The sequence below is a fragment of the Oculina patagonica genome, chromosome 10 (assembly GCF_052425735.1).
Source record: "Oculina patagonica isolate OP01 chromosome 10, crgOcupat, whole genome shotgun sequence".
Taxonomy (NCBI): domain Eukaryota; kingdom Metazoa; phylum Cnidaria; class Anthozoa; order Scleractinia; family Oculinidae; genus Oculina; species Oculina patagonica.
This window is the reverse complement of record NC_135767.1, coordinates 16,784,246-16,810,704: the sequence shown is the minus strand read 5'-3', so window position 1 is coordinate 16,810,704 and position 26,459 is coordinate 16,784,246. Positions and strand designations below refer to the sequence as shown.

The following is a 26,459-nucleotide window of genomic DNA, read 5'->3' as shown; positions in this document are numbered from 1 at the left end:
CCTTTTGTCCAATGAGCGCGCGCAAAAATTAATGGGTGGGTTATAACGTGAGATATTTGCAGGGCCGTAAGGGCAAGGGCAAGAAGTACGACACTTGCCTCGTCTTGATTTTAAAAAAAATTAAAAACAAAATATGTTTCATTGGGAAAATAATCCCCAGTTGAACAGGATTATTTCATTTCAAGAAACGCCTCACGAAAAATGTTCAAGAAAGAGTTTCAGAGCTTCTAGGAAACCAAATTTCTGGGGGGGGGGGGGGGCATGCCCTCAGAACCTCCAAGCAAGATCTTGACACGTCTATGCAAAAGGTCTGGTTACGGCCCGATTTGTTCTAGTTTCGCGCGTTACTTGTACTCTGCGAAGCAGAGTTGGAATATAATCATATTTACTGTTATTGGTCATAAACCTCAACGAAGAAACGAGACGGCGAAATAACCCGCCCAATAGAATATCTGCCACTTGTTTTGCTCATCACTTCTTTATACACCTAGTCCAGTACAGGTAAGTCTCAGTTCGGTGTACCAAATGCTATTTTCAGTTTTAACAGAGCCAAGGTCAAGAGATTCGGCGAAGAATGCAATACGACAGTACGTCAATTTAAAAGGGCTACGTCACGCAATTTTAGGCAATTTCAGTACTGACCATCAGGCCCCTGTTGCTCAAAGGGTGGATAACACTATCCGATGGATAGCGAAGTATGTTTTGTTAGCATTTATCCAGTGGATAGCGAGTTATCCGGTGGATAGTGTTATGAACAACTGGCCCCTGGTCATAGAATTAACTGAAATATCACAATAACGGCTTAAAACTGTAGAATAACGCAAAAGAAACACTGAAAGGCCAAAAAGGGACATGGATGTGCAAAATTCGAGAAGATTAAAACGGATTGCGTTCGGGTAAACTTGAAAAACGTCGGCCTGCCTTTTTTCAAGTTTATCTCAAGTTGTATGAAAATGTCGTTTACAATGCTCGAAAATCATCCTTGTTTGTTATGTGGCCGTGATTTTGCCAATTAAAGACTTCTGCTCTACCAATTTGAAGTTTACAGCTCTTAATTAACGAAAATAAATGGAATTAATTAAAATACCGTGACCTCGCCCCTTTAATGAATCAATGATTCCATTAGCGTCTGTTGGATATGAGATGACTATCACCAACTCGGCGCCTCGTTAATTAATTGTAACCTCATATCAACGCACCCTCACGGAACAATTGTTTATAAAATTGTTTACATTTGCAAACAAATAAATGAGACGGTATATATTTTTTTACACAAGCGAGTCTCATTTATTTACAAGACAGATGAAGAGACCGTCACGCTCACATTTTCTTACACTCCGTGCCAAGTCAAGAACCCTTAAACGCATTTACATGTAAAAGAAAATGCGTTGAATATGATGCTTCCAAGAGCGTATCTAATATAAAACAGTTTAGTGCATGAAAAAAATACAAATATATTACATATTTTTCAAGGTTCGCGTATCTGTTGCGGGCATAAATGCAGACATGCGCGAGACTGGATATCATTTTGTTACTAAACTAGGAATTAATACATCTCATTTAAAGTAAGGGGGAAGTGGTCTCTCGCTCCTCCTTCCTTGTTCTCAGGTCCCTCAGTTTAAGTCCACACTAGTGGCACTTGAAGAGTTTCAAAGTCTTGCTATCCAATCAAATATGTTGGTAACATTCACGTGCAATCCTAACGTTGCTACGTCAACCACTCCGACGAAAACTGCGAGCTTAGTCTTTCTCGGGAACTTGATGACTGAAAAAAAGAGAACATTTCTCTCCACTGTGACGTCATCCCTCGTTGTAGTTCAGCTGACAGGTCAGCGACAACCATGGGCTCAGAAAATTTTGACTTCATGTACGCAACCAGCAAGCAGGCAAGTTTAGAAACTGTTCAGTACCGGTACTCGAAATTGAAAATAAAAATCAGTCATGACTTTTGCTCTATGCGTCCAAATGTTGGCCCAATACTAATGTAATTGGACTCCATATTAGGGCAGTGTCACGTTCAAAGGAGGTTCCCTGGGGCCCAGGACTTCGCGTGCTATATCACACGAGTGGTGCTGGAGAAAATGTACATGTTAATTTATTAATTCTATTTCCACACAGGTTTGTTGCTGCGGCTTGTGGCTGTGCTGGCGGCAGTTGATGCTCGGCTCGCCGATGACACTCCTGACCGACTGGACATACGGGAACTTTGACGACCTGCAAAATAACAACATTATTAATAGAGAGCTTGTCGGAGACTGGGCCTGAGTTGTTTTGATTGACAGTTTGATATGTAATGAGACTAGTAATGTTCAATAGGCTTCTTTTGATATATTAAAATTCACTTGGTAGCGAGGCCTAAAGGACACAAACAAAGGAAATGAATAAACATGCTTGTAAAATTTCTTTTGTTTTGTCCTCCGGCCTCCTACATCAACGCAGACGCATTTCCGGCTGTCGCTTGTCTCCACCGAGACAAGCGTTCGCAGGCTACTCGCTACCAAGCCAAATTTTAATATATCGAAAGAAGCCTATTGCCATGTAATTTGCGCTTAGTGGTGTTTTGTTTTCTCGAATGAGAGCCGTGATGGAATTCAAAATGTGAGAGATTAAAATCCTTAAACGTCATTTATTCAATTTTGTTGCGGAAATTGGAGGCTTCCCGACAAGCTCAAGCACAGACGTTTTAAGAGCCACTGGCTTTTATAATTCTTTTTTTTTTTTTTTTGTCCGTGCTTTTCAGGGTTCCTTCGAGGAGGTGGAAATGCGCAGTAGCCTTCCACGGTTAACCGCCACACAAAAAGGCCAATAGGTCACTGCGCCGCCAAACATTTATTAAATTCTGTACAATGTAATACATTTTTTTAAAATATTTTTGTTGCGTTGTGCCAAAACTTACTGTCCTGACTCAGAAGTTCATCGTCGAGTTTTCCTTCAAGTTTCATCAGATCTGAATCCATGTCAAAGAGAGAACGTAACACAAACATCTGTTATCAACTAGAATAAGCAAACTGAACGTCACTACAGTCAGCTGAATTGAGTGAGCCCACGATTTACAGCAAAAGCGTTATAGCGTTGCTAAGCAATACAAAACCCCACTGACATAAGGACTTTGGGCGCGCATGCAAGCGTCTTTAGATACCTCATTCAAATACCTCATTCCCTGTTGTCCTTAACTAAAATTATTGATTATAAAAAATATATATATGATATAATACTGACTTCTCTCGGCCGCTAATGGCATCAGTTGCAAGTTTTTGATTCAAATATTCTTGACCTATTTTTCGCAGGCTTTCCACTGAAATTCACTAGATTTAATTTTATATCTTACAGTACAGTAATAAAGTCACTCAAACGTTTATGTAAATAGCCTTGACATTCTGTTTATCGATATTCAACGGTCAATAATTTGCCTATTTACAAACAGTTCTTGGCAAAGGATACCCTCTGGATAGAACCATTTCTGATCAGCGGCACCGGCAGGTGGAGGCCTGGGTCGATTTGCACTGTCTGCTTTCCCGGATGACTTTCGTGAGGGGGGAGGGGTGGGCCAGCAAGATTGTGGCACTTGGCCTGTAAGTAGACCTTCAGGGAACTTCTTGCACAGCACTTTGAGACCTGCAAAAAAGTTGTTTCTCAGAAAACTAGGCAAACAGACAGGCTTAAAAAGAGGTCTTCTTAGGACTTGCGCGCTTTCGCACGAGAAACGTTTTCGTATATATCGTATATATCTTGACGGAGAGTGTATTAAGTTTATGAGTTCGAGTTTGAGTTTGAGCATAGTTGAGCTGGAATTTCGCATTCGAGTTAGAGAATAAATAAAGAGTAAGAGTCAAAACGTTTTTATTTTTTTTAAAAAAGTTCTGTTTTAAGTTCAATGACGATAAATCTTAAATAGTGTTACTCTTACCTACATACGAAAGTTATCTCTAACTTAACAACCCTAACCCTAAAGAGGCTAACGGACTGCTAATGAGTTGACCAAAGTGTTAATTAGGCTAACCTGAAAGCTTTTGACGTTTAGTGTTTTTCAGGCTAGAAATAGTACCTTGACGTTTTAACTCCAACTCGATTTTTAACTCAAACTCACAATTTCCAACAAGAACCTCGTGAAATAGATAGACCCTTTGTTGGAGTACAAAATACTCATCTTACCTCCCGATAACATGAACACATTATCGACTTCTCTCTGCACAAATGTTGTTGCTGCGGCTGGCGCTAGTCTCTCGTCCTCATCGTAAAGAACAATTATCTTCCCTAGTTTATTTTTCTGTTGATTTGTTTTTTGAAAGTTAAGAAGTATACGCTAAAACTACAAAAGGTAAATAGATATACGGTAACATTTAAATCTACTACAGGCCCGCTAAACGAGTAGACATGTTTCCATATTAAATTGTTTCCTCGTTTTGCCATGGTTCCATGTCACGCGGAAGCAGGGAATGTTTCTGCGGTGTAGCAGAAGCAGATTTTGCTTGTTGGAGACAAAAATTGTCGCTGGAAACATTGCTTCCCAAAACATTGGGGAAATTAAACATGTGCGCTACGATTTCCGAAACCGTTTCCTCGTTTTGCAAGTCTTATACATCTACCTTATTCTTATTAATTTTCGCGAGTACTTTTTTCGCGATTTCAAAATAATCGCGAACATTAATACGCGCAAAAAAAAACCGAAATTTAAACACGCGAAAAATAATACCATATTTTGTATCAAAACAAAACAAATTTTAGTAAATGTTTGAAACGGCAACTATCCCTCCTTGTAAAATATCCCCTTCCTCTGATTTCCACTTTCTTCAGCTTGTAAATCGGCCAAAACCTTTTTAGTATACAGTCACCAAAGTTTCCGTTTGCAGGCTCCTTGTAGTTACATTGAACCAGACCTTTGTATATTTCCAGTAGTTCCTTAGTCTTTGACGACTGATCTAAAAAACACTGACAAAATAGCAAAATTTAATACACTTTTGCTCTAAGTTTTCTTGCAATCGCGAAAATTAATACTCGCGAAATTTGGCTCCCGAATTTTCGCGAAATTGAGTTCGCGCGAAAATTAGTAAGAATAAGGTAAATGTACTACATCAGGTTCAAATTTAAATCAACAAGATGTTTCCTCACGAGAGACAAAAAAAAATTATACATTTGGTCATGGATATGGGAAACGATTTTTCTATTGGAATCATTCTTTCTTTTCCTAAAGATTTCGAAGACTACAAGTATTTTTCAATCTTACTGACTTAATCTAGGAAAGTTTTTTCTTTACATACAGACAACGAAGTTGCCCAGTTCTGACATTTTCAGTTCATTATCTGCTATGTCCCTGTTACGTGTATACCTGGAATATAATAAACAAACAGTTCATCATTAAACAAAAGAAAATTCACGGGAATGAAGATGTAATATTTCCTGCTGACGGAAATTTAAGCGAATGGCACAAAGAAAACACTTTTGGTAATGACAAAAGAACAAACTTTGGAATAAAGCAAACAAAACATGATATAGATTATTAAAGTTACTTCAGAGAGGAACTTGAAATCTTGTGAAACATCGATTTAAACGACAAAATATAGAAAACTGTTGATAAGTTTTTCGATTTCTTCTAGGTTAGGACAGAAGGTTTTTTCAAAAAAAGTGTAAATTAGTGTTGTGGAAATTAAGGCACCACTATTTAAAAAGCATTAAAAAACGCCACATAAATTAACGCACATTTTGAAAATTCGCGTTAATTTCTCCAAAAGCTCATCAAGAAAGTACATGATGAGAACAATGTTATTGTTTCTTTCAAGAAACAAAGTAATTTTGGAGAAACGCCCTTTAAAGGCTTTTTGTCTGCTATTGCATACATCCAATTTTCACCAGGTCTGTTTGAAGTCCAGTGTGTTAAACCAGGGTAACAACTAACACGTACAAGATATAATCCATGGGGAGTGTATAACGTTGAAGGATACAAATGTAAGTATTTCCTTGGTAAAATAGTTGTATGACCTTGACAGCATTGCAGATGGATAACTTAGTGCTGTAAATAAAATGAAACAAAAAATTGGTCAGTCATGACTAATATGCTTACTATTGGCTGAAGCTCGGTTTGTTTTGAAACAGGAGATCAGATGCCAGAAATAAACTCTTGTTAACTCTTGACAGAAATGCTTAACAACTCAATTAACCCATTGACGCCTGAAGGTTTTACGCATGCACCCACCCCTAAATACCTGGCTATTTTACGGCATTGAACGCAAACGCACGAGTGGAAAAAATAAACCATATGCGCAGCAAATTCAGACAAACAATTAGTTTCTGAAGTAAACTTATATTTTAAACTAGACATGTTGAAATACCAATTTATGACTAAAAGAGATTCTCAGCCATATAAATTGATCCCAAACCAAATTACAAGACAGCGATAAATTTTTATTCACCTCCGCGCATCATTTTGGAGCTCGCAAAAACACATAGACTTTGTACAAATTCTTAAGAAAATCGTAAAGGGCAGGCGACACAGGCGCCAATGGGTTAAGGGGGGGGGGGAAGGGCAAAATAAACATGGAAGGGGGGAGGGGGGCAAAATGCATGGTACTTCAAACCTTATAACTTCCAACATCGGGGAAAGGGAGGGGTGGGATGCATAGGGGTGCATAATAATAATAATAAATAATAATAATAATAAACGAATATTTTTAACAGGATTAACCCATCAGTTCTTGAGAGTACTGTTATCTTAGGTCTTGTAAGATTTTAAAAATTTAAAAAGGTAAAAATAGTAAGTTTAAAAATGTTAAAACTACAATGGTCAAAAACATATAAAAGCTTATGCATAAAAATTACAAATAAAAATGTTCTTTAACTTTTTGTTTAAATAGAAGCCTAGAGTTCAGATTTCTCATGTCCGACGATAAACTGTTAAAAACGGAGGCTCCTAAAAACAAAAAAATACGACAGCCAAACTCTAGCATCATTTTCAGCAGTTCGATAGAGGAAAATCTGTTCCTAGTATTGACACTGTGATTAACTCTTTTAAAATAGTTCTTCAAAGGAGTACATGCATTTCCATAGATATATCAATGCATGTAAGAGTAAAGTACCTGAAGAATACTCACCCCCTATTATATGACATTGTTTGTATGCATCCTCCTCTCTGACGTCAAGCAAAAGGTAAGGTAGCGACTCGACTTCTGGAACCAATGACTGCTCTTCGTTGTAACTGGTGTCTCTACCATCTTTTTCATCCTTGTCTTGGATGTCAACCTCTCCAACACCATGTATTAGACTAAAGAACAATTAGAACCAGTATTTAAAATGCTCAGGGTAATGAGAAAAATATTTGGTGAATATTAAAATGGCAAAGGTAAAGTCTATTTTCAAGCCTAAGTGGCTAAGCAGCCTGGGACTTCCTACCATGGACAAAACCTGGAGGCCCCCCAGGGGGGGGGGAGGCCATCCCTTAAAGGGACACTGTCACGAGCCCCACTTCAAAAACTCAATAGCTTAAAGACGTATGGAAACCTATGAATCGTGGTCCAGTTTTTAAAAAAAAAAAAACAACATGCAAGTGTACTGAAGCTAAAAACAAGTGATATTATTGTGATGGCATCAAGAACTTTAGATCTCAACTTGAAAAGGTTAGGCTGACTTTTTTAAGTTCTGCCCTTGTGACCTGGAAAAACAGCTAAAAACTAATAACGGCTCCCCACCTCCTTCAACAACAATTTACTTTACATCTTCATCTTGATGTTCTAGGCACATTTTGTGTACAAGCGAGATTTTTTCGTCAATTTTAGTACCTTTTACTGAAAAGCAGAAAAATCCCAGTGACAGTGTCCCTTTAATGTCAAAAAAGGTAAAAGTTAAGTCATCCCTTTAGTTTAAGCACTTACCTGGAGCAAACCTTTACCCAGGGTGGGGGAAGTCCAGCAGTTAACTCTGGTTAGCATGAAGCAAATAGGGACTCAAAGGATTTTGCAAAGCAGCATTCTGTAAAGGAGGTGTTATAAGTGTGTGTGTTATGAACCATGGTGGCCTAATGGTTAGCACACTCGACCTCAGGTCCGGGGTCGAGCCTAAGCCACGGTCACTGCAACATGTTCTAAGGCAAGAAATCTAACTCTCATAGTGCCCTCTCCACCGCGGAGTATAAATGGGTGCAATGGACTAGCAACCCACCCAGGGAGAAGAAGAAGTACTCCTAATTCCTTGATGCTATGGAAACCAGGATAAGCTCTGGCCTGATTGACCACAGTGGGGCACTAGGCCCTAAGCTAAATTTACACTTGTTACCTCTCTAGTGTGGATCGTGCAGTACTTCTTGCTGTTGAATCTGGCCGTGCCTCGTCATCTTCAAGATTCAGGGCGGGAACTCCCTCACCCTCTGCAGAGGTGTCCTTGTCTTCAGCTGTGAGTGTTTCATCTGACATCACACTTTCACCTGTAACAAAGAGTAAATTACAGAACATCTTATGAGTGCTAATGCCTTATACAGCAAAACTGTCAAAGCACTCTCCTTTGCAGAGAAGACAAGCATCCTTTGAATCCTTTGTTTATTACGTCAATTGGTGTTTTATCACACGGGCCCACCTACTTTTCAGTTATCCTGGGTGCCCAACACAATACAAGTCAGACACCTAAACACCCTAGGAACTGGGCATATTAGAGATTGGAATGAAAGCCAACCGGTGAACTTCCAAGAAAGTATGAGGCAGTGCCCCCCTAAGTTCCAAGTCCTTTAACTTTTTATATACCAGTACCATTTTTTGACAGCAACCTTAATCATCGATTTACTTTATCAGTAAGGGTTTTTTAAAACACTGAAGAATAAGAATCAACAGTAAAATTGCGCAACGTTTCAACCGCTCTTCGGTCGTTATCAAGCTAAACTGAAGAGTGGTCAAAACGTCGCACAATTTTAACATTGATTCTTAACCTGAAAGATTTACTTTCCATGGGAAAATGGTACCCTTTTATCATACTTACAGTAGAAATACTCTTAATATGAGTCCTTTTCTAGACTTTTTACTATTGCTTATTAACTATTGCTATATTACAGCACTGAAACTGTTTACAAGCGTGTTTGGCTGTGGATGCATGGCTAGGATGGAATTGGATTGCAACTTGAAAAAGTTTGGCTAACGTTTTCAAGTTGTTTCCGCGCATTTTCAAGTAGGGGTGACTATTGGGGTGACACTATTGCGATTGTTATCGATAGTTGAAATTGCAATCGATGCATCGCTATCGGAGCACTCCCAATCGCGATGCATCAATAGTTCGATGTATCATTACACCCCTATTTTCAAGAAAATCAATATTTATGGCCAAAGTTTGACTTCAATCCGCAAATTAAGGTTATATCGTCCTTTAGATGTTCAAAGTTAATGGGTTTAGTTGCCTACCACTTATTTCAGATGTTCAGTTTAGACCAAAATTTTGTGAAATCCTGTGACATAGCTCCTTTAACAGAGTTAACCTCACATGAAAAAAACAACAAAATGGATTAAAGTACAAACCTCCAGCAGTTGATAAACTACTCCTTTCTTGCTCCAAACTAACAGCCTCAGCAACTTGAAGGATCTTTAAAAAAATGAAACACTCTTGCGTAACAAGGAAAAACTAAGGAATCAATAATCAGTTAGCATTTTTATAAATCCGATACAGTGGAATCTCAATTTCTCGTTCCTCTAAGGCAAAAAGACTGCGTTGGAGCCTAGTAGCCCATCAGGTTGGGGCTTATCCCCGTTTCCATGGCGTAGCATTGACTAGGGTATCTGTACTCCCCCTCCCCCTGGATGGGATGCTAGTCCATTGTAGGGTTACTCCCCAGCATTCAATTCCCAGTACCCATTTATACACCAAGGTGAAGAGAGGCTCTGTGAGAGTTAAGTGTCTTGCCACAAAACACAAAATGCAGAGCCAGGGCTGTACCTAGGGTTTTTTGTCTGCAAGCGCAAGTTTTCCTGGCAGGGGCAACTGCCCCCCCCCCCTGACCCCTCTGTCCCCCGCTAGGTACGGCCCTGACTGAGCCCCAGCCAGGGTTTGAACCCCAGACCATTTGATCCAGAGTCCAGTGAACTAACCATTAGGCCACTGCACCTTCCATTTTCAGCCACTTAGCTCAATTAGCCTTAGCTATTTCTAAGTGGCTGTGCTCTTTTTTTATTGTAAATTTTCCCTCTTGCTTGTATTTATTTATTGTTACTTTTCTGGGCACAAATAAAGATTGTTGTTGTTGTTGTTTGTGCCTCCAAGAAAAAGCAAATTGGTTCGTAAGATCAGGAGTTTAAGAAAACGGGAGTTATATTACAGTGTTCAAGTGAGGGAGACAAATCCAAGGGAAGCACTTTTGGTTTTTGTTGTCCAAAGGTTCAAAAACCAATTGTTTGAGAAATCAGGATTACATTGTACAGATACAGTAAAAAACTGAAATTGAACAGGTGACAGAAATTATAAAATTATCGCAAAAAATTACATACCAGTTGGACTAAAGTTGAAACCTTCATCCTCTTGAAGATCTCATCTTTTCTGTATTTGTAATCTGTACAAGTAAGGTATGAAAAAACAAATTACTTAATGTTGCAGTACCATATTGTAGATAACTGTAATATTTTATTATAGTAGCAAATCTTTCTCTTTTTATCAATATTGGCTAAGAGAATTTTATTTGGAGCTTTCAATAACCCACCCACCTTATCCACCTTCCAAAAAACCCAGCTGACCTCAAATTTGGAAAGGAACTAAGAAAACTCACTGACAATAAGCCCCTCTAAATATTTACCACTGGACTTAAAAATGCATTCACTTGTAACTTTTACCAACCATAATAAACATTTGAATTGCACGACTCGAGCACTTCACAGCATTAACAAGGAACCTTTTCCATTTGATATGCATGGAGATCATGGATTGATATAATACATGTAAGTCATGCATAGATCACTTAGGCCCGGTTCAGACGCCATACTTTTCATGAGCCGAACTCAAATCAAATTTAGACTGACCCAAATTGACAAAAGTACGCCTCTTGATTCAGACGCCATACTTTTTGGCCGTTCCAAGGCCGTTCCTAATACAGTTCCAATAATTGAGGTACACTGCTGGCAAAATACATTATAATAATTTATGAATTAGGATTGGCACACGAATTCTCGGCCAAGCCAGGCGGGAAGAACGGGTGAGCCGTTCCAAATTGAAATAGCCGTTCTAATTTGATTCAGACGCCGATCTTTTCATGTACTTAATTCAAGGAATTAGGTTCGGCTCATGAAAAGATCAGCGTCTGAACCGGGCCTTAGACTATTTTAATTAAATTTGGGAAACTAAAATGCTTGAGATTAATTTAACTGCAATTTATTTTTAGGACGCCTTGTGATTTGCTCGTCCCAGATGTACCTTTGAATGTTACGTTAAATCATTAATGAAACCACCTAGGGTACTAGGCAACACTGTATATTGTATATTTCATGTGGTCGTTAATCGGATTATAGAAACTTACTTTTCCGTACTTCTTCGATTTTCTGCATATATTTAGAAACGCTGGCTCCTATCAAAAGATTTAAATACAAAAATTGTGAAGTTAATATTTTTGAAAATGAGATTCTGAGAATCGAAAAAATTGACATTTCAATCTTGAATCCTTCACGTACCCGTGTCAACGGTTGCAGCGATATGTTCATACTTTGGATTTTTGTGGATTTTCTTTTCCAAAATCTGCAAAAAATAACAAGAAAAACCAGTCCTCTGCTAGTTTCACATACAAATCACAAACTGATTAAATCGGCTTTGCATTAGGAACAGTAAAATCAAGCTTACATTTGCAGGTTTTTTCACTGATCTACTTGTGGCAGACATTTTGTAGATTTCCGAGCGTCGCCAAGTACGCGGTTACTAAGTCGTTACAAGACGTAGCATGGGAGGGGTGGGTGGATCATATTTCTTGCATGCCTTCTGCTTCCAAGCTTCCAAAATGGCGATCTCCAATTTTCAAGTAGTTTGCGCCGTGGCTGTAGTTGCAATAGCGACTTTTATCAATCTACCAGCTCCGCGATTCTCTCAAAGACTAGAGGAATGGAGAATTATGGGCCAATATTTTAATTACAAGGGGAACGCTATATTTTATCAAGGTAAGCTTGTTGGCGCGAATATCTCATGTTTTGCATGTCTGTCAGTTGCAATGATTTTTTTCCAGATTTATTTCTCTACAAACTAACAGAACGTCTGAAGTATAAAACTATACACACTGTAGATTTAAAAAACTACTGTTCTTTGCATGTGTATGCAATATTAATTTTGCTTTCGCAATACTGCAAGGAAAGGTCTTTCAAAGACCTCTTTGACATCCCTGGAATAAAAGGGCTTTGTTGATCGTGACCTTTCATAGTGTTTGTCTACTGTACCGTTACTTTTAATACAATCACGAAATTGTTTGCAGATTTTAGAGGTTTCAAAGAAGATGAGGGCATTGTAGTTCTTTGCATCCATGGATTTCCTACAAGTAATTATGATTGGTCTAAGGTAATAATTTACCCTTGTTTCTTAATTAATATTTCTAAATCTTAGGGTAAAAGGGTTAGGCTTTGTGAATATAAAATTCATTAGGCTGGCCACACACTACCATTTGCCCAGCAATTTTTTTTATATTTTTTTCTACAACGATGAATCGGTCTCATCAATAAAGAGAAGGGCAATCTCTTCTATGGTTATTCCTGGTGCCATTTCAAACTAGCTTAGCACTTTTCTCACTGTCTGCGGTAAAATGTGCAGTGAGCTCATGGCCGAGCAAACGGGCACGGAAGCCTGTTAACTCAGCTAGATGCTCTAGTGTACTGTACCGTCAGCTTAAAGAGTTATGATACCCAGCTCTGCATAGCCTGCAAATGCAGGCGTATTCCAACAGCCGGAAATGTGTCTGCGTTCACAGGCTAAGCTCTTTATTGCAGTTATTTCTTTCTTTTATAATTTTAGGTCTGGGAACCACTGAAGAGAAGCTTTGGAAGGGTTATTGCAGCAGATATGCTTGGCTTAGGATTTAGTGATAAACCAGTGAGTAGTTCTAGGCCTATGTATTTCGTATAACAATATTGCATGTAGATTTGTATGGCTTAAGCTTATACAAGACAAGGAAAATAGAAAATCTGTGGCTGAAGCTATTTGATCATCAGGTATATAGTGGCCTGATTATGTCATCCCCAGTTCCTCTACACAAACCCAAGATAAAGAAAGGTGTGGAAAGAGGGAAGGAAAGGGGAGGGAGGGAGAGGGAAGGGAGGAGAGAGAGTGAAGGGGGAGATGTAGGGGAGAGGGTGATTGAGAGAAATGGCAAGAGGGAAGGTGGATCGGGAGTGGGAGAGAAAGGGTGAGGGAGGGGCAGGAAAGTGGAAGAGGGGAGGGGACAAGTGGGAAAGAGGAGATAAAGGAAAGAGGAAAATGGGAAGGTGTGGGGAGGGTGAGGAAAGAAGAAGTGGGGGATGGGAAGAGATAGGGAGGGGTTTGAAAGAGGAAGAGAGGGAGGAAGTGGGGAAGAAATGGGGAGGCTGGGGAGGGGAAGGCAGGGAGAGGGAGAGATGAAAGGGAGAAAATGGCAGTCCCCTCAATTCACGTCATGTGTTTATGATTACTGATTCATTGCCCATTTCTTTTATCAAGCGTGGAAGAGAATACACCGTGATGGAGCAAGCTTCGATACAGGAAGAATTTCTACGTTATCTTGGAATTCAGAAGGTTCACATTTTAGCACATGATCTGGGTGATACAGTTGCTCTTGAAATGTTAGCAAGGTAAGTTATCGGTAATGATTACATTGTAAAATAATTTCTTTTTGGTCGAGACACTGAATAGGCATGCAATGCATGCAGAGTGTTATGAAGCTGTGAATGAAGCTTTTTCATGTATTGCAAACCTGTGAGGCTACAATTGTTTACAAACGAGTTGAGTCACTCATGGTTAAAGATGTAATTTAAAAATTAGATTATATTATTTTTCAATTCCTTGTACCCTCCCCCTCCCTGTCTCTCCCTGATCAATGTTATCTAAATTTCAGGATTACAATTTTCAAATCTTTCAACAACATTTTTGAGAAAGAGGAGGGGGACTCAGAATGAAAATGATTGTTTGTTTTTCCAGCCAGGGCATGTTGTTAAAGAAAACTACAATTTCTGGAAGAGTATTTTTACTATTTTGCAAGTGGTTGCACTAAAAAATAAGTATTTTCAGTCAATCACTTCTTTATTTTTAGGACTGCGTCAGTCAGATTTTATAACTAGAATGATGACATTTTCACAGTGATTACAATTATATATAATTGAAATTTTTATCGACTTACAGATATGAAGAAAGAAAAAGTAAACAACAGGATCCAACAGAGTATACTAAAATAGAATCACTGTGCTTAACTAATGGAGGTAATCACTTATTAAACTATGGAAGGTTGATTCTGTAGAAACCATTAGCTAGTCTAAGATGTATGGCATATTATCAGAAGAATTTGTAAAGTGATAAATTATAATTATAATACTTCGCTTTTGCACATGGATCAATATAACGAGGTCAAGGGCCTGGAAAAATATGCTTGCTATACGGAGGTTTCATTTTATTAAGGTTCTTTTCCATTTATTTTGTCAATGGGGCGAAGAATATGATTCGTTACCCCAAGGGCAAATGTTATATATAGGCTCATTAAATCTAGGTTCCACTGAAGTATATTTTACTGCAATATAACTCCATCTTGATCTCAACAAATGCTTGTCCCATTCTATTACTGGGCGCTGAATCCAGAGCATAATGGGGTTTAGCCCTGCCTGGGGTGATTGCGTTTTTAGGCACAGTGCCTTTCTCTACCCAGGGGCCAATAAAAGGGTTAAAAAGGCTTACAAATTACTGGGGTATATACATTCACAATTGTTTTAAACTGTAAGCTTAATAAAGATGAATTTTTTACATTTATTTGTTAGTATTATAAAATATTTATTGTGAAGGCACAGTGGCAGTGTAGTAGCCCACTGGTCAGTTTTGAGTTCTAGATTGAGTATCCATGCCTATAGCTGGGTGCGGACATTGTGTCTTGGGTTCTTGAGCAAGACACTTCACTTTATCTCACAGTGCTTCCAAGTCACTTCATGCCGTTGAAACCTATCAGTGAGTGCTGGTACAAACAGGCATCTGACTTTTCTTTCAGTCCCAAACATTGTATTAATATTATTTCGTTTTTTAGAATTGCAGTGTTATTTTAGGATGGTGTAGATGTGAGCACTGATTTGCATTTTTATAATGTCATACCTTTTTATACTAATCAGTCTGTTTATTTTCTTCTTTACCACAGGTATTTTTCCAGAAACAAACTTCCCAAAAGCAATTCAAAAGGTCTGCATAACAGTGTTTGTATTTAATAAAAACGTTTGTCCCCTTATATAAAACATTGAATTCAGGGTTGTCGTTCAGCTTTGAAGAATCTGCATGGTTGTATAATGAGAATAATTGGGTTATAATTTCAAGATGGCCTTCACTGGGTTTTTTTCTTCTGGCCATTTTCACTTTTTGTGTTTCTGATCATCTTCACCGCAGTGGTTAGAGGTAGGGGGGGGGGGGGAGAGGATCTGAACTTCTCACTTCCTGTACCTTTCTCTCCTGGTTCCTGCCCCTCCTTTAGTGGTTCCGACCTCTTATATATTGCTATTTCTTTTGTAAAATATTATTATTACAAAATGCTGCAAAATGTATTAATTTTCTCCCCCTTCCTGCCACCTTGGGAATTCTCCCGGGGGGATACTCCCTATAATGACCTAGACGGGGAGGCTCTGCCCGAAAGGGGTACCTTTTTCTGGCTTCAGGTATATAAAAGGGTAGGGATTTCACGAGTTTAAGTATATGAAAGGGTATGGAAATCTGTCATTTGGCTATTTAAAAAGGCCTTTAATTAATAAAAATATTTCGAACAGACGCAATTTATGGCTGTATTATTTTAATTTATTAAGCGCTACATAAAAATGACAAGAAAACGTCCTATTTTAAGTCCACGCCATGTCTCTTAGGTATATGAAAGGGGTACCTTTTTTTCAGTTAAAGGTATACGAAAGGGGTACAATTTCTGTCAAAAATGGTATATAAAAGGGTAAGGGGTTAGAACTTGGAGCGGAGCCTCCCCGTAGAAAACTTTTTTGAGTACCCCCCCCCCCTGGGGGAATTCTGCTTCCTTCCCTCTCTTCTCCTACCTCCCATACCCCTCCCACCCCCTGTCCCCCTTCACACCAAAGTAGCTAGTTAAAACAGCCAGTAAAAGACTTTAAACAACACAAAGCCTGTGCGTTTTCCTTATAACTTAATACAGCAACTGTGGAACTACATTTTCTTTTCTTTTTTGATAAAAATTCTGAAAATTGCTTTCTTTATAACAGCTGGTATCTAATGCCTGGATTGGACCACTAGTTACAAGACTGACCAGTTATCCTGTCTTTGCCAGAAGGTAGACATCTGTAAAATCTTTTATCTTATCATATACACTGTAAGAGAATGGTTTTTATTGGAGACTGCTCCAGTAAACATAACTCAAGCCCACACACATTAGCATTGTCAGTCAGATGGCTACTTAAGGGATGAATTTTAATTGAGGTCTCCCATGTACAAACAGTTCAGTGGCAGATCCAGACCTTCAGGCATCGGGGGTAAGTGGGGGCTCAATCATCAGGACTCCAAGAATACAAGGGGGGCTTGCTCGAAAATAATTTTTCTCAGCCCTACAGGCCTTGGTTTGGCCTGAAAGTAAGGTGGGGACCGCCCCCCCCCCCCCTGGGTCCCTCCCCTTGATCCACCACTGCAGTTATGGGCTTAACTCCTGTTGAGAAAACTAAGAAAAAAAATTTCTGGGTATACTGAATAATTTAAGTACTGTGTCGAGGGTACGATTTTACCTACGATTCACATTCACGATTATCGCATGTGGCACACCAACTCACAGCACCATGACAACAGTATAATTGCACCCTGTAGATCAACCTACCACATCCTAACGACAGACGGGCACACGTTTAAATGGTCCAAAGTCATGTCTTAGGCCTGTCATAAGCTTATTGCATGCAAGAAGTTGTACCATGTAAATTGCCCCAAATATATCTTTTCTTTATAAACTTGCACTGCATGGTTTAGATCGAATCTTCAATTCCGACTTGAGAATGTATGGTCAGTGCGAGTAAAATATTATTAAATATACCATGCCTGAATATATAAGTGCGGAACATATAACAGGAAAACATATTTAGTGCCACTCTCAGAATTATTTACAAGTGGGGCATTAAAAAGTAAAAGAAAAATCCAGTTAAAAGTAAATACTCTATGTTGTCCATGGGTATATGTTAATCAAAGACAAAAAAATATAATAAAAATGTATTTACTAGTAATGTCTGGTGACAGTTCTTAAATTTGTTGTGACAACAAAATAATGACATTTATACCCGGCACGTTTTATGAGGTCCGAATAGGCGTAGAGATTTTCGTAGAGCTCTACGCTTCTACTTTTTAAACAGTTCTCACAGATAAGACAGTAGCTCTTGAAAATGCGTATAGCCGTAGATTAGTACAGGCGTTTTCATTCTAAACTTTTCGTTATCAATGCTTTACATTTTCTTTCTAAACTCTTCACTTTAAAGCTCTACGTTTTCATTCTAAACTCTACGGTTCTACAGCTCTACGTTTTCTTTCTAAACTCTACACTTCTACGGCTCTACGTTTTCATTCTAAACTCTACGCTTCTACGACTTAACGTTTTCATTCTAAACTCTACAGCCCAACAGCTCTACGTTTTCATTCTAAACTGTACACTTCTACGGCTCAACGTTTTTATTCTAAACTGTGCACTTCTACGGCTCTACGTTTTCATTCTAAACTCCACGCTTCTACGGCTCTACGTCTTCATTCTAAACTCTACGGCTCTACGGCTCTACGTTTTCCTTCTAAACTCTACGGCTCTACGTTTTCATTCTAAACTCTACGGCTCTACGGCTCTACGTTTCCATTCTAAACTCTACGCTTCTACGGCTCTACGGCTCTACGGCTCTACGGCTCTACGTTTTCATTCTAAACTCTACGGCTCTACGTTTTCATTCTAAACTCTACGGTTCTACGTTTTCTTTTTAAACTCTACGGTTCTACAGCCTAACGTTTTCATTCTAAACTCTACGGTTCTACACCTTAACGTTTTCATTCTAAACTCTACGGCTCTACGGCTCTACGTTTTCATTCTAAACTCTACGGTTCTACAGCCTAACGTTTTCATTCTAAACTCTACGGTTCTACACCTTAACGTTTTCATTCTAAACTCTACGGCTCTACGGCTCTACGTTTTCCTTCTAAACTCTACGGTTCTACGGCTCTACGTTTTCATTCTAAACTCTACGGCTCTACGTTTTCATTCTAAACTCTACGCTTCTACAGCTCTACGTTTTCATTCTAAACTCTACGGCTCTACGGCTCTACGGCTCTACGGCTCTACGGCTCTACGTTTTCATTCTAAACTCTACGGTTCTACGGTTCTACGTTTTCATTCAAAACACCACAGTTCTACGGCTCTACGTTTTCATTCTAAACTCTACGGCTCTACGGCTCTACGTTTCCATTCTAAACTCTACGCTTCTACGGCTCTACGGCTCTACGGCTCTACGGCTCTACGTTTTCATTCTAAACTCTACGGCTCTACGTTTTCATTCTAAACTCTACGGCTCTACGTTTTCTTTTTAAACTCTACGGTTCTACAGCCTAACGTTTTCATTCTAAACTCTACGGTTCTACACCTTAACGTTTTCATTCTAAACTCTACGGCTCTACGGCTCTACGTTTTCATTCTAAACTCTACGGTTCTACAGCCTAACGTTTTCATTCTAAACTCTACGGTTCTACACCTTAACGTTTTCATTCTAAACTCTACGGCTCTACGGCTCTACGTTTTCCTTCTAAACTCTACGGTTCTACGGCTCTACGTTTTCATTCTAAACTCTACGGCTCTACGTTTTCATTCTAAACTCTACGCTTCTACAGCTCTACGTTTTCATTCTAAACTCTACGGCTCTACGGCTCTACGGCTCTACGGCTCTACGGCTCTACGTTTTCATTCTAAACTCTACGCTTCTACACCCTAACGTTTTCATTTTAAACTCTATGGTTATACGGCTCTACGTTTTCATTCTAAACTCTACGGTTCTACGGTTCTACGTTTTCATTCAAAACACCACAGTTCTACGGCTCTACGTTTTTATTCTAAACTCTACGCTTCTACGGCTCTACATTTTCATTCTAAACTGTGCGCTTCTACGGTTCTACGTTTTTATTCTTAACTCGAGGCTTCTACCACTGCTCCATTTTCATTTTAAACTATGCGGTTTTGCAACTTTAAGTTTTCATTGTAAACGCCAGGCGTCTACAGCTCTATAATTGCAAACTTAACGGTACCTTTCCACAGGTCTTCTTTTTTTATTAAAAACTCTACGCTTCTACGGCCCTATGTTCTTATTCCGTACTATTCCAACCTGTATGCTTCTATGGGTCTACATTTTAATTCTTAACTAGAGCTACGCTTCTATAACTCTACGTTTACATTCTATTCTTCCTTGTGTAATACAAATGAAAATTAATTTTGCCCGTTCTCAAACCTTGTGTTTATTAACTGCGCTGCGCAGTTCTTGCTCTGCACAGGGTTTATTATTATTATTTTTCGTTTTGTCGGTTACCTGTCCCAAACCTCCACTCGGTCATGCTTAATGTCACGCGATGTTTAGAAGCTACAAATCAGTGACCAAATTGAGAAATTTTCTTTTTTTTTGTCTTTACAAAAAATGTTTAGTGTGAAATATACAATTTTGAACCGTTTGACTCGTGGAAAATACTAAATTTCCACGATTTTAAAGAGAAATATAATTCAGTGGGCAAAACTCTGTGAATAAATACCATTACGTTGGTGTAAAAGAATGTGCTGACGTGACAAGTTTCACTTTCGATCGGCTAGACCTTGAGTCACGTAATTTTTCAAAGCTATTATCAGCTACGGTTCAAATCTTTGCGAATCCTTTGGTCTTTACTTTAAATATTCGATCAGCGTGAAGTATTTTGAAGCGTTGAATCAAGGAAAATACTAAAATTTCATGCTTTAAAAGAAAAAACGCTTTAGCGGGCAAGAATTTACATTTATTTACATTACGTTTGTGTCCTGGAATGTGCTGGCGTTAGCAAATTTTTACTTTCACAAGGCACTGATCGGCAAGAATCACGCAATGCTCTGAAAGCTTTAAATCTGCTACAAATGGAAACTAAACAAATCTTTCAAACTTTTAACCTAGCATGTTACGTGTGAAATGTTCGATTTTTTAGCGTTATGTATTTTTGGAGCTGTGTCATCTAGAGGATTTCTGAAATCTGAAGGAAAACCACTGAGACAAACATGTCCTGACTTGCAAGATTTACGTCATTGGTAAATTAATTCTCCGGGGAATTCCCATTCAGCAAAAAGCTGCTCCAGTGTTCTTCTCAAATTTGATTTAATTATTTGCTTCAATATTCGGAGCGAGTTATTCAATCTTTAAACGGGAATTTAATACAACACTGGATGTTGATTTAAACGGTTTTTGGTTTCACGGATCAGGATCGTTGGAAGAAAATTTGGCCAGCATTAGCATATAGGAAAAACATTTAATTTCGAATGGAACTAGTCAACCATGAAATGTCACGCAAGGTGTTTTCTTACCATCTTGTTTGTCAGTCGCAACATTGTTCGACGCAGGTAAAGGGGATAACGGGGGGGGGGGGGGTGCATTTTTTTGTTCCCCCCAAATGGCTCCCCTAAAGTGCTCACGAGACCAGCGCAGTTGTAAGCTCTAAGAGCTCTTGTTGCCAAATAACTTCGTTTTATCGTCAATATAAAATGAAGTGCTGTAAAAGCGTACAGTTTAGAATTAAAACATAGACTTGTAGAACAGGGCTCAAAATAACGGCCGGTCAAAGGACAATGTCCGGCCAAAATGACGATTTGTCCGGACAAAATTTTGGTTCGGCGGTCATTTTGACTGGCGAACCAGGACGTAATTTATTCTTTTTACGGACCACTGTTGACATGAAGCCGTTGGTGTTTCCTTTCTTCCTACATGCCGAGCAAAGGCACAGTTATCTCACTTGTAGCATAGGCATATGTCCTTTTACTATTTAGTGTTCGGTAGTAAAGAACAGTAAAGTGCTTACAACCAAGATCGCCTCCACCCGTAAGTCGTTAATTAATGTAAAACTATGCAGAGTAATATAATATATAAATAGTTGCTAAAAATTTTAACGGTCATACTTTTGAAAATGTATGTAGCTTAGCATACGAAACGTCAAGTTTATAAAAATGCGATTTTTCATAATGTTTATCACCGCTGTTTGTGTTATATTTTTAATCAAGTTACGATGGCCTAAAACCAAGAGTCTATATGATAGAGTAATATAACATTACGGCTACTGAGCATTTTGTTTTATGTAGAGTAGAACGCAGAAGAAATGGAAATTCAAAAAGCGAACATAATAAAATGACACATTTAGCGATCAACACATTTAATTTTAAGTCTTATACTCTTTAACAACGAGTGTTTTAGCTTATGAGGCGAAACTTTTGGCAGAATAGGCTATTGCTTCAAAGTAAATACTCAATATTTTGACCGGTCAAAAACGAGACATGACCGAGCAAAAATTGATTTGGCCGGTCAACATGACTGGTCAGTATCCGAAAATTATTTTGAGCCCTGTAGAAGCGTACAATTTAGAATAAAAACGACTTGAACCGCAGAAGCATACCGTTTACAATAAAAAAGTAGACTCGTAGAAGCATATACTTAAGATTAATAAAGTAGAGCCTTAGAAGCGTACAATTAAAAAGTAAAACGTAGGACCGTAAAAGCGTACAGTTTAGAATGAGAACGTAGAGCTGTATAACGTTGTATAATAATATGCGTACCGTTTAGAAAACGTATAGCCGTAGAAGCGTATAGTTTTAAATGAACACGCAGGTTTTTTGAAGTGTCCTTTACGCTGTGTACTTTATACTCTACGCTTCTACAGCTCTACGCTTTCAAGAGTCGTAGACGCGTAGAGAATGAACACTGACGTACAGAAGTAGGCTTGTAGAAGTGTACTATACGCTATGTACTTAACTCTACCCTTCTACGGCTCTACGTTTTCAGTTCATTCTAAACTCTACGGTTCTACGGGTCTACGTTTTCATTCTAAACTCTATGCTTCTACGGCTCTACATTTTCATTCTAAACTCTACGCTTGTACGGCTCTACATTCTCATTTTAAAATCTATGCTTCAACGGCTCTACGTTTCATTTTTAACTCTCATTTTAAACTCGCATAATTTCCAGAGCTACCCACTTATGGATTAGGAATCATGGAATGTGTAGAAGCGTACAGCTCTACAGAAATTTCTACGCCTATTTGGACCTCATAAAACGGGCGCCACTTGATGACATTATGATTGAAGTTAACATTAATAATAATTTCTATTTTTCAGTCTTGCATCTGTGTTTGGTCCTCACACAAGACCACCGAGGGAAGAGTTACAAGACTTTTGGACCATTATGAGACACAAGGATGGTTATTTAGTCACACCTAGGTAAGTTGAAATTTTGTCTTACAACTCACTCACTCACTCATCCTCTTCGCTCCTCTAACTGGAGCATAAGGCCACAAAAATCGTTACTGATGTAGTTTCCGTAGCAATTATTTTTTTTTTATGGGAGAGGGTTGCTGGTCCTTTGCCCAACCTGATTTTCCAGATCAGGAAACTGTTTGGACTGCTTTTGTCAGGACTCTCACCCAAGACCTCTCTGACATGGTTAAACCTGCCAGGGGTATAAACCCCAGTCAGTACAGCCCTTGAAATCATTGAGCCACGCAAGCTTCTACACCCCGACAAGGTCCAGCCCAATTAAGGTAGAAGTTTGTCTTACAACAGTTTAATAATTCTACATGCACAGGGCCGTAACTAGCAGGAGGCAAGACTAGGCACTTGCCTCCTCTAGATTTTAACCCAAAATTAAAAACAAAATAGATGTATTTCTCAAGAAATACCTTCTAAAACAATGTTGAAGAAAGAGTTTCAGAGCTTCTAGATCTCAAAATTTTCTGGAGGGCATGTCCCAGAAACCCCTAGCAAGATCTTGCCTCGTCTATGGCAAAGGTCTGGTTACGGCCCTGAAAATATCGGATCCATACCTACCCCATGGAAGGTCACTAAGAATTCCAAGGGGGTGGGGAATCTCAAAAGCCATGTTTAAAGAAAAGTATGTGGCATAAACTAGAATTTCCAAACAGGTGGGTGGGATTCAAACCAAAAACCCTTCTGTGGGAGGGGTATTATTAATAGATATTTTCTGGAACAACACATTTTGAAACATTGTAAAACACAACAAACTGTACTGTACATGTAAGTGGTGCATTATCATTTCAATCGGTTGTTTTCAGCATTCTTCAGTACATGAATCAGCGGTATGAAAACAGAGGACGATGGGTCGGCATCATGCAAACAACTACAGTGCCAGGTAACAAGATAGTCATATGCATGTCACTGTCAATGGAGGCAGTGTGGCATAGTGGTCAAGGATGCTGTCAGACTTGTAATCTGAAGGTCCCCGGTTCAATTATCCTCCTCCCTGCCTCTTGATGGATTTGTGTTCGGTGGCCCCAAATTCAACTCCTCTGTGCTTTGTAAATAGCCAACTGGCCGGTCAGCCTCCTGCCAGTTGGGATTTTAACAAGTTTCTGTTCGATTTTCAATATTTGGTTAATTTTTTACAGTGTCCCCAATTAGCACAGCAGTGCTAAATAATAATTATTGACACTTAGGGCACTTTCTAGCACTTACACCGAAAGTTCTGTGTTGAATGTGAAATTGACCTTTTCCACTTGATTTTCCAACAAATCCATGGTGACAGTGTATAATATTTATGTATTGACTGATTTGACAGGACAAATCTGAATAACAACAGAATTCTGTTCTTGAATGTACCGGTGTGGCCAGCCAGTTCCGCCAAATGAAAAGCGCCCTTAAATAATTAAAATTTATTTATTTATTTTATTTACTTCTACTTATTTTAATGTTAGTTTTGAAAAAGTGGCATTGAATCAAAATAATATCCCCAGGGGGGGTACTCCGGGATCAAAGTGACGGGGATGATCGAATGGAGGCAAAACTCAGGACCCAAAAAAATCCCTAAGTCTCCCGACATTACCCAAAAAAATCCCTGGACCAAAAAAAACGCCCAAAAAAATCCCTAGTCAAATTACCCCTAAATTGCCAAGGCCGCGCCAAGGCACTTTAGTTTGATTTTAATACCCAAAAAAATCCCCTAAGTCACCCAAAAAAATACCTGCCAAATTCTCCTACCCAAAAAATCCCGGGATCGAAAATTTCGACCCCCAAAAATCCTTCGCACATCCCCGTCACTTGGATCCCGGAGTACCCCCCCTGGGATAATATCCCAGTCCCAGCTGATGACTCAGTCTTTCTTCTCTTCACCTTTCAATTTGACATTGTGCTGGTACTGTTAGAAGAAAACAGATCTTGATTCCTCTTTTCTCTCATTCCAGTGCATTTTATTTATGGGCCTGCAGATCCTATCAACCCTCCACAAACACTTGTCAAATACAGGTGAACTCTTATTTTGTTTTTTATTAAGAGATTGTTTCCAATTTCTTGGTGAGGTTACAATCAATTGAAGGAGGGAGCTGAGGCTGAAAGGGTGACCTTATTAGAGAGGGTGAATAGGTTTGCAGATCGATGGATTCGGCCTTAAAAAGTGCCCGGATAGCAGATTTTTTTTGTGATACATTGAGCGGATTTGTGGATTTTGAAAATACAGTGGATGGCGAATTAGCTCAGAAGAATTTTGGCCTGGATTCCGGTCTCTTCATGTGAGGAAGCTCTGATCATGGATACTTAGTGATTAGTTTGGATCACTATGGTCAGCCTTTGTCGGAAAATTTGTCAAAAAACAAGCAATAAAACGAAACTTCTTAAAAGAATTAGCATAGAAAACAGCATCTACCGTCCATTTATTATAATTGTTAACCTATACCACACAAAGTTTTCAAGTAATGCAGATTCAGATTTGAACAAAAATAGTGGTGGATGGGTGTATTTGGCTAAAAAAGAGCACACAGTGGTGGATTTGCGTACCCCTTTCCCCCCTCCCCCCTTCTTAATAGCTGGATGCATTATACCGGTAGTTTATTAGAGAATATTCTTCTGAGGAACAGTTGTTCAAGACAGGTCATGAAGTGCAAGAGGTTAAAAATTAAAATAAACTATAAAATTGTATTCTTCAGCAGTGTATCCAATGTTTTTTTGTTAATTATTATTTTATCAATAAATGAACAGACAGTCCCTCAGTTGGTCTAAAAACTGTTCTGTAAAACCAGATGGGAGCAAGACAGGAGTAAAATGAATTAAAATGGACCTAATTTATAAATTTTTCAATTTTATCAACAGGGAATTAGTTGTGAAAGGCACCTACACACAATTATCAGAAGACATTGGACATTACCCGCACTGGGAAGATCCAGAAGGATTCATTGCCGCCTATCAACACTTTCTCAGCACAATAATGCCAGAAAAGTAATTTAGTTAAGTATCAAAATAATATCAAGCAATTTAATAATTATTTTATACAGTCAAAGCTCTCTTAACGGACACTCTCGTAAGCAGACAGCTCTACTTACGGCCGCCTTGTTGAAACCCCGTTTTAACTCCCATACAAACTTTGTATTTTTACATTCTCGTATTATAAAGCAGACATTCCCGTAAGCGGCCGCAGACACTTTCAGAGATTAAGACTTTGACTTAATTTTCTTTGTTTTGGAGCTCCCGTTAGCGGACACCCCACAGAAAATGCTATTAAGAAACTCTGCATCTTGTGTTTATCAATCAACTTCACATCGCCATTCGTCACAATGATTTTAAAGTAATTACAGTACCACATTTTGGTGCTTGTTTTGTCGTCATCCACGTTTGTCTGGTTATTGTTAGCAGGGCAAGCTCCCTTAAGCCGCCATTTATCCCCTACACCTCAAGTGGCCGCTTACGAGAAACATTCTCGTAAGCGGCCAGCTCCAGTTACAGATATTTTTTTCGCATCCCGAAGGTGTCCGCTTACGAGAGCTTCGACTGTATAAGGATGTCTCAACCATCAGAGTAAGAAATTTGGAAAGTACCGATATATATTTTTAATCAAGGAAAAGTGTATTTTTTATGATGATTGTCTGGAAATATGTGACTTTTTGTATACCACACACAGCTGAAAAATTAATTGACATAATACAATTTAAGTCAGTGGTAGTATTAATGACTTTGCAAAAACAAAGTAAATAAATGGTTTAAAGAAGTTCACGGAAGTTAAAGTTATTGAGTGTGATGTCAAATATGGAACATTGTTTCTGCATGCTCCAGCACAGGAAATTTCACCACCCACTTAATTCTGGGC

General features: G+C 38.8%; 2 protein-coding genes across 2 annotated transcripts; one reads left to right on the top strand and one right to left on the bottom strand.

Annotated features, from left to right (window-relative positions):
* Nucleotides 1–1,263: 1,263 nt before the first annotated feature.
* Nucleotides 1,264–11,858, bottom strand: LOC144629085 (centrosomal protein of 41 kDa B-like). The gene is made up of 12 exons (XM_078487271.1): nt 11,785–11,858; nt 11,619–11,682; nt 11,468–11,515; nt 10,449–10,510; nt 9,486–9,549; nt 8,263–8,410; nt 7,086–7,255; nt 5,940–6,007; nt 4,153–4,267; nt 3,442–3,615; nt 2,897–2,947; nt 1,264–2,214 (listed from the first exon to the last, which is right to left on the bottom strand). Exons 1-12 carry the CDS (start codon nt 11,821–11,823, stop codon nt 2,105–2,107), a joined length of 1,113 nt encoding a protein of 370 aa, XP_078343397.1. The 5' UTR covers nt 11,824–11,858; the 3' UTR covers nt 1,264–2,104.
* A 34-nt stretch (nt 11,859–11,892) lies between these two features.
* Nucleotides 11,893–26,360, top strand: LOC144629096 (mesoderm-specific transcript protein-like). The gene is made up of 11 exons (XM_078487281.1): nt 11,893–12,095; nt 12,404–12,486; nt 12,937–13,014; nt 13,618–13,748; nt 14,296–14,372; nt 15,290–15,330; nt 16,362–16,429; nt 22,490–22,591; nt 23,443–23,519; nt 24,568–24,628; nt 25,469–26,360. Exons 1-11 carry the CDS (start codon nt 11,939–11,941, stop codon nt 25,596–25,598), a joined length of 1,005 nt encoding a protein of 334 aa, XP_078343407.1. The 5' UTR covers nt 11,893–11,938; the 3' UTR covers nt 25,599–26,360.
* The last annotated feature ends 99 nt before the right edge of the window (nt 26,361–26,459 follow it).

Excerpts from the sequence above, each read along its gene's own strand:
- LOC144629096 (XM_078487281.1), top strand. The coding sequence starts at position 11,939 with ATGGCGATCTCCAATTTTCAAGTAGTTTGCGCCGTGGCTGTAGTTGCA. Across the intron at positions 12,487-12,936 it reads GTAATTATGATTGGTCTAAG|GTCTGGGAACCACTGAAGAG; the intron begins GTAATAATTTAC and ends TTATAATTTTAG. Across the intron at positions 13,749-14,295 it reads GCTCTTGAAATGTTAGCAAG|ATATGAAGAAAGAAAAAGTA; the intron begins GTAAGTTATCGG and ends ATCGACTTACAG.
- LOC144629085 (XM_078487271.1), bottom strand. The coding sequence starts at position 11,823 with ATGTCTGCCACAAGTAGATCAGTGAAAAAACCTGCAAAT. Across the intron at positions 7,256-8,262 it reads GCACGATCCACACTAGAGAG|TCTAATACATGGTGTTGGAG; the intron begins GTAACAAGTGTA and ends ATTGTTCTTTAG. Across the intron at positions 2,215-2,896 it reads TGAACTTCTGAGTCAGGACA|GTCGTCAAAGTTCCCGTATG; the intron begins GTAAGTTTTGGC and ends GTTATTTTGCAG.